We start from the raw sequence: 8,104 nt of genomic DNA on the forward strand, positions 1-8,104 counted from the left end.
ATGTGTAGGTTAGGGTGGATTGGCCGTGCTAAATTGTCCCTTAGTGTCCAAAGATGTGCAGGTTAGGGTGGATTGGCCATGCTAAATTGCCCCTAGTTTCCGGGGGATTTTCCTGAGGCAGCGGGAAGTGTAGACGGAGTTAACGGATGGGGGGCTGGTGATGGAGACTGGGTACGGTCACAAGCCAAAATTAGGGGTGGGGTGATAGGCTCTGAGGCCCAGCAATGCCCTGAGATCGAGAATAGAAGGATAGAATCCCTACCGGAGGCCATTCGGCTCTCTGAGGTCAACCCCTCATCCTCCTACGCTCCAGAAGTCCCGTCCTATCCAGCCTCTCCTCAGAATTCAACCCTCCTCCAGTCCTGAGAACATCCCTGTTTTGCCTCTTTCCGGTTTAGTAACACCCTTCCTCTAAACGGGGCCACCAGGATTGTCCGCAGTGCTCCCAATGTGGCCAACCCCGATGTCTTGTAATAAAAACATAAGAAATAGGAGGCAGGAGTCGGCCATCTAGCCCTTTGAGCCTGCCCCGCCATTCAATAAGATCATGGCTGATCTGAAGTGGGATCAGTTCCACTTTCCCGCTTTCTCCCCTTAATTCCCCTGTCTATTGGAAACCTATCTACCCGTGACTCAAATATATTGAGCGAGGCAGCCCCCACCACTTCAACGGGCAGAGAATTCCAGAGATTCACCACCCTTTGAGTGAAGAAGTTCCTCCTCAACTCCGTTCTAAACCGCCCCCCCTTATCTGGGAGCGAAGGATGCGTTGCTACAACTATACTCGAGGCCACACCTCGAGTATCGTGAGGCCGTTTTGGGTCTCTTTTCCCAAGGAAGGACATTCTTTGCCCTCGACAGAGGGTTTCCCAGGCCGATTCTGGGGATGAGGAGAGAGTAACCAGGTTGGGATTACTTTCAGAGTCGGAGGGTTGGAATCACAGAGAGATTGACACAATTCTAACAGGAGAGGGGAGATGCGGAGAGGGTGGGGGGTAAAGCCCAGAACCGGGGGGGGGGGAGCTGAGAATTGGCGGTAGACCATTTAAGGTGGGGTTGAGGAGATATTTTTTCGCCCGGTTAGCCGTGGGACTCATTCCCGTGGGAAGAAGCTGACACCAGAACAATTCAGGAGACGGGTGGATATCGCAGAAGGGGCGAGTTGTGGATCTACAGGTGCGAGGCGATCGGGTTGGATAAGGAGCCACGATGGTGGTCCAGCAGGCTTGATGGGGCTGAATGGCCTCCGCCAAGCCAGTTTCTCCCTCTGAGTTGACCCCACGGTGCGGATCGCAAGCCCACAGGCTCTACCGAGAGGCAGGGACACCTCCCCCCACCACCCCGCAATCCCTAGGTACCTGTAGACGAGCGCGGATTACGTCCATCGGGTTAGTCAGAGTGGAGGAGGTCGCAGCTGCCAGTGGTCCAGCGATAGCTTGGACTAACAAATGCGGGCAAAAACTGGGAGTTACGTAGGAAATCTGTTCTGTAAAAAACAAGAGGCAAAGATACAGGAGTCTACCCCAGTGTTATACAGAGACAGACCCGTCCCCCTGTACCCCAGTGTTATACAGTGACAGACCCGTCCCCTATACCCCAGTGTTATACAGAGACAGACCCGTCCCCCTGTACCCCAGTGTTATACAGCGACAGACCCGTCCCCCTGTACCCCAGTGTTATACAGCGACAGACCCGTCCCCCTGTACCCCAGTGTTATACAGTGACAGACCCGTCCCCCTGTACCCCAGTGTTATACAGAGACAGACCCGTCCCCCTGTACCCCAGTGTTATACAGTGACAGACCCGTCCCCCTGTACCCCAGTGTTATACAGAGACAGACCCGTCCCCCTGTACCCCAGTGTTATACAGCGACAGACCCGTCCCCCTGTACCCCAGTGTTATACAGAGACAGACCCGTCCCCCTGTACCCCAGTGTTATACAGAGACAGACCCGTCCCCCTGTACCCCAGTGTTATACAGAGACAGACCCGTCCCCCTGTACCCCAGTGTTATACAGAGACAGACCCGTCCCCCTGTACCCCAGTGTTAGACAGAGACAGACCCGTCCCCCTGTACCCCAGTGTTATAGAGCGACAGACCCGTCCCCCTGTACCCCAGTGTTATACAGAGACAGACCCGTCCCCCTGTACCCCAGTGTTATACAGTGACAGACCCGTCCCCCTGTACTCCAGTGTTATACAGAGACAGACCCGTCCCCCTGTACCCCAGTGTTATACAGTGACAGACCCGTCCCCCTGTACCCCAGTGTTATACAGAGACAGACCCGTCCCCCTGTACCCCAGTGTTATACAGAGACAGACCCGTCCCCCTGTACCCCAGTGTTATACAGAGACAGACCCGTCCCCCTGTACCCCAGTGTTATACAGAGACAGACCCGTCCCCCTGTACCCCAGTGTTATACAGAGACAGACCCGTCCCCCTGTACCCCAGTGTTATACAGAGACAGACCCGTCCCCCTGTACCCCAGTGTTATACAGCGACAGACCCGTCCCCCTGTACCCCAGTGTTATACAGAGACAGACCCGTCCCCCTGTACCCCAGTGTTATACAGAGACAGACCCGTCCCCCTGTACCCCAGTGTTATACAGCGACAGACCCGTCCCCCTGTACCCCAGTGTTATACAGAGACAGACCCGTCCCCCTGTACCCCAGTGTTATACAGAGACAGACCCGTCCCCCTGTACCCCAGTGTTATACAGAGACAGACCCGTCCCCCTGTACCCCAGTGTTATACAGGGACAGACCCGTCCCCCTGTACCCCAGTGTTATACAGAGACAGACCCGTCCCCCTGTACCCCAGTGTTATACAGAGACAGACCCGTCCCCCTGTACCCCAGTGTTATACAGAGACAGACCCGTCCCCCTGTACCCCAGTGTTATACAGAGACAGACCCGTCCCCCTGTACCCCAGTGTTATACAGAGACAGACCCGTCCCCCTGTACCCCAGTGTTATACAGTGACAGACCCGTCCCCCTGTACCCCAGTGTCATACAGAGACAGACCCGTCCCCCTGTACCCCAGTGTTATACAGAGACAGACCCGTCCCCCTGTACCCCAGTGTTATACAGAGACAGACCCGTCCCCCTGTACCCCAGTGTTATACAGAGACAGACCCGTCCCCCTGTACCCCAGTGTTATACAGAGACAGACCCGTCCCCCTGTACCCCAGTGTTATACAGAGACAGACCCGTCCCCCTGTACCCCAGTGTTATACAGAGACAGACCCGTCCCCCTGTACCCCAGTGTTATACAGAGACAGACCCGTCCCCCTGTACCCCAGTGTTATACAGCGACAGACCCATCCCCCTGTACCCCAGTGTTATACAGAGACAGACCCGTCCCCAAAGTGCGTCCCTCAGTCAGTGATCCCAGGAGGTGATGCATTTTGGAAGGTCGAACACAGATCGGAAATATACAGTAAATGGCAGAACCCTTAGGTGTATTGATAGGCAGAGGGATCTGGGCGTACAGGTACACAGAGTATTGATAGGCAGAGGGATCTGGGTGTACAGATACACAGAGTATTAATAGGCAGAGGGATCTGGGTGTACAGGTACACGGAGTATTGATAGGCAGAGAGATCTGGGCGTACAGGTACACAGAGTATTAATAGGCAGAGGGATCTGGGCGTACAGGTACACAGAGTATTGATAGGCAGAGGGATCTGGGTGTACAGATACACAGAGTATTAATAGGCAGAGGGATCTGGGTGTACAGGTACACGGAGTATTGATAGGCAGAGAGATCTGGGCGTACAGGTACACAGAGTATTAATAGGCAGAGGGATCTGGGTGTACAGGTACACAGAGTATTAATAGGCAGAGGGATCTGGGTGTACAGGTACACGGAGTATTGATAGGCAGGGGGATCTGGGCGTACAGATACACAGAGTATTGATAGGCAGAGGGATCTGGGTGTACAGGTACACAGAGTATTGATAAGCAGAGGGATCTGGGCGTACAGATACACAGAGTATTGATAGGCAGAGGGATCTGGGCGTACAGGTACACAGAGTATTGATAGGCAGTGGGATCTGGGTGTACAGGTACACAGAGTACTGATAGGCAGAGGGATCTGGGCGTACAGATACACAGAGTATTGACAGGCAGAGGGATCTGGGCGTACAGGTACACAGAGTATTGATAGGCAGTGGGATCTGGGTGTACAGGTACACAGAGTATTGATAGGCAGAGGGATCTGGGCGTACAGATACACAGGTCACTGAAAGTGGCAACGCAGGTGGAGAAGGGAGTCAAGAAGGCATACGGCAATGCTTTCCTTCATCAGCCGGGGGCACTGAGTTTAAACATTGGCCAAGTCATGTTGTAGCTTTATAGAACCTTAGTGAGGCCCCGCTTGGGGATATAGAGTTCAATTCTGGGTCGCCAGAAGGATGTGGAGGCTTTGGAGAGGGTTCCAGAAAAGATTGACCAGGATGTTGCCCCTGGTACGGAGGGCATTAGCTACGAGGAGAGGTTGGAGGAACTCCGTTTGTTCTCACTGGAGGTTGAGAGGAGGGGGAGACCCTGATAGAAATCTACAAGATTATGAGGGACAGAATGGAGCTTTTTCCCCCCAGGAGGGGGAGAGTCCGGGGGCACAGGTTTAAGGGGAAAAGTTTAGAGGAGATGTGCAGGGTAAGAGAGGGTGGTGAGTGTCTGGGACGCCCGGGGAGGGGGTGGGAGCGGGTACGAGGGAGGGATTTAAGGGGCAACTGGGCAAATCCATGAATAGGGTGGGAATAGAGGGGTATGATCCCCGGGAGCGTAGGGGGTTTTCGTTCAGTCGGGGGCAGCACGGTGGGGGCAGGAGGGACTGAATGGCCTGTTCCCTTGGTACCCACCTGTGTAGAGGTGATAGAAGGGCCACCAGAGGGCGCTGTTGGGGATGTAGGTGAGGAGCGAGGCCGAGTACCCCCGGTAAAATCCCCGCAGGCCGTCCAGCCGCAGGATCTGCACCACCACCTCCTTGGTGCGGCCCACGGCGTGGTGGGGGCGGCCGGCGCCCCCCGGGGACGGCTCCTGGAAGCGCCCCATGGCCTGGCCCCGCACCATCAGGTGCTGCGAGACGATATCGATGGGCACGGTGATGCTCTGTGCCACCAGTGAGGCCGAGCCCCCGGCGATGACCGACTTGGCCAGGTTGCTGTCGCTGTAGCGCGCCACGTACTTGCGGGTCAGCTCGTAGGTGGTGACGTAGCACTGGCCCGAGACGAGGGTGAACGTGTTGACCAGGAAGCCTCTGTACAGGCCCGGGACGCCCTCTGCCCTCAGGATCTTGGCAAAGGCGTCAAAGGTGCCCGCGTACAGGCTCTTGCCCTTCTGGACTTGCAGGCGGGTACGGATGAGGGTGAAGGGGTAGACGCTGACGCGGATCGCCATGGTCATGAAGACGCCAAAGAGGTAGAACTTGCGCTTGTCCAGGTCTTCCCACTCGATGATAGGGATCCTCCGCTTGTCCTCCATGTCGGATCGCAGTCCGCCCGCCCGGGGCGGGGAGGGGAGGGGACGGGGGGGGGACCTGGGCAAACTGAAACACAAACATCTCAGGCCCCCACCCACAGCAACGATCCCCCCCCCACACCCCCACACACACAACCTCCCCAACCCTCGTCCCATCATCCAATCATCCCCCGTCCAATCATCTCCCCCTCATCCCCATCATCCAATCATCTCCCCCTCGTCCCCCCCGTCCAATCATCCCCCGTCCAATCATCTCCCCCTCGTCCCCATCATCCAATCATCTCCCCCTCGTCCCCCCCCGTCCAATCATCCCCCGTCCAATCATCTCCCCCTCATCCCCATCATCCAATCATCTCCCCCTCGTCCCCCCCGTCCAATCATCCCCCGTCCAATCATCTCCCCCTCATCCCCATCATCCAATCATCTCCCCCTCGTCCCCCCCGTCCAATCATCCCCCGTCCAATCATCTCCCCCTCATCCCCATCATCCAATCATCTCCCCCTCGTCCCCATCATCCAATCATCTCCCCCTCGTCCCCCCCCGTCCAATCATCCCCCGTCCAATCATCTCCCCCTCGTCCCCATCATCCAATCATCTCCCCCTCGTCCCCCCCGTCCAATCATCTCCCCCTCGTCCCCCTCCTCCAATCGCCCCCTCACCCCCTCCTCCAATCGCCCCCTCGTCCCCCTCCTCCAGTCGCCCCCTCGTCCCCCTCCTCCAGTCGCCCCCTCGTCCCCCTCCTCCGGTCGCCCCCTCGTCCCCCTCCTCCAATCACCCCCTCGTCCCCCTCCTCCAGTCGCCCCCTCGTCCCCCTCCTCCGGTCGCCCCCTCGTCCCCCTCCTCCAATCGCCCCCTCGTCCCCCTCCTCCAATCGCCCCCTCGTCCCCCTCCTCCAGTCGCCCCCTCGTCCCCCTCCTCCAATCGCCCCCTCGTCCCCCTCCTCCGGTCGCCCCCTCGTCCCCCTCCTCCAATCTCCCCCTCGTCCCCCTCCTCCAATCGCCCCCTCGTCCCCCTCCTCCAATCGCCCCCTCATCCCCCTCCTCCAATCGCCCCCTCATCCCCCTCCTCCAGTCGCCCCCTCGTCCCCCTCCTCCAGTCGCCCCCTCGTCCCCCTCCTCCAATCGCCCCCTCATCCCCCTCCTCCAATCTCCCCCTCATCCCCCTCCTCCAGTCGCCCCCTCGTCCCCCTCCTCCAATCGCCCCCTCACCCCGCGTCCAATCGTTGCCTCACTCCTTGTCCAGTTGCCCCCCCCTTGCCCCGTCTATTTGCTTTCCTCCACCCCTATCCTATCATTCCCCACCCGCACCCCCCCCAGCATCTAACGCCAGCACCAAGTCTAGCTCCAGACAGAGCACTCGAATGGGGGGACGGGCAAAGATCCGGGATTGTTATTGGACATCAGTCAGTGTGTGGGGTAGGTACACCCACAGCGCTGTTAGGGAGGGAGTTCCAGGATTGTTATTGGACATCAGTCAGTGTGTGTGGGGTAGGTACACCCACAGCGCTGTTAGGGAGGGAGTTCCAGGATTGTTATTGGACATCAGTCAGTGTGTGTGGGGTAGGTACACCCACAGCGCTGTTAGGGAGGGAGTTCCGGGATTGTTATTGGACATCAGTCAGTCCCCGTGTGTGGGGTAGGTACACCCACAGTGCTGTTAGGGAGGGAGTTCCGGGATTGTTATTGGACATCAGTCAGTCCCCGTGTGTGGGGTAGGTACACCCACAGTGCTGTTAGGGAGGGAGTTCCGGGATTGTTATTGGACATCAGTCAGTGTGTGGGGTAGGTACACCCACAGCGCTGTTAGGGAGGGAGTTCCGGGATTGTTATTGGACATCAGTCAGTGTGTGGGGTAGGTACACCCACAGCGCTGTTAGGGAGGGAGTTCCGGGATTGTTATTGGACATCAGTCAGTGTGTGTGGGGTAGGTACACCCACAGTGCTGTTAGGGAGGGAGTTCCGGGATTGTTATTGGACATCAGTCAGTCCCCGTGTGTGGGGTAGGTACACCCACAGTGCTGTTAGGGAGGGAGTTCTGGGATTGTGATTGGACATCAGTCAGTGTGTGTGGGGTAGGTACACCCACAGTGCTGTTAGGGAGGGAGTTCCAGGATTGTTATTGGACATCAGTCAGTGTGTGGGGTAGGTACACCCACAGCGCTGTTAGGGAGGGAGTTCCAGGATTGTTATTGGACATCAGTCAGTGTGTGGGGTAGGTACACCCACAGTGCTGTTAGGGAGGGAGTTCCGGGATTGTTATTGGACATCAGTCAGTGTGCGGGGTAGGTACACCCACAGTGCTGTTAGGGAGGGAGTTCCGGGATTGTTATTGGACATCAGTCAGTGTGTGGGGTAGGTACACCCACAGTGCTGTTAGGGAGGGAGTTCCAGGATTGTTATTGGACATCAGTCAGTCCCCGTGTGTGGGGTAGGTACACCCACAGTGCTGTTAGGGAGGGAGTTCTGGGATTTTGACCCAAGCCGCAGTGAAGGAACGGCCGATATATTTCCCAGTCGGGATGGTGAGTGGCTCGGAGGGGGGGATCTTGCGGGGGTGGGGGTGTTCCCCATGTGTCTGCTGTCCCCCCCACCCCCTTGTCCTTCTAGATGGGAGGGGTGGC

General features: G+C 57.4%; 1 protein-coding gene across 1 annotated transcript; it reads right to left on the reverse strand.

Moving 5' to 3' along the window:
* Positions 1–1,358: 1,358 nt before the first annotated feature.
* Positions 1,359–5,511, reverse strand: LOC145340722 (solute carrier family 25 member 44-like; the record flags this gene model as incomplete). Its single annotated transcript, XM_080185184.1, has 2 exons — positions 4,866–5,511; positions 1,359–1,486 (listed from the first exon to the last, which is right to left on the reverse strand). Coding segments are annotated over exons 1-2 (750 nt in total), but the record flags the coding sequence as incomplete, so codon positions are not given.
* Between the last annotated feature and the right edge of the window lie 2,593 nt (positions 5,512–8,104).

This window comes from Carcharhinus amblyrhynchos, unplaced genomic scaffold (assembly GCF_965287045.1).
Source record: "Carcharhinus amblyrhynchos unplaced genomic scaffold, sCarAmb.v2.hapA chromosome_1334, whole genome shotgun sequence".
Classification (NCBI taxonomy): Eukaryota; Metazoa; Chordata; class Chondrichthyes; order Carcharhiniformes; family Carcharhinidae; genus Carcharhinus; species Carcharhinus amblyrhynchos.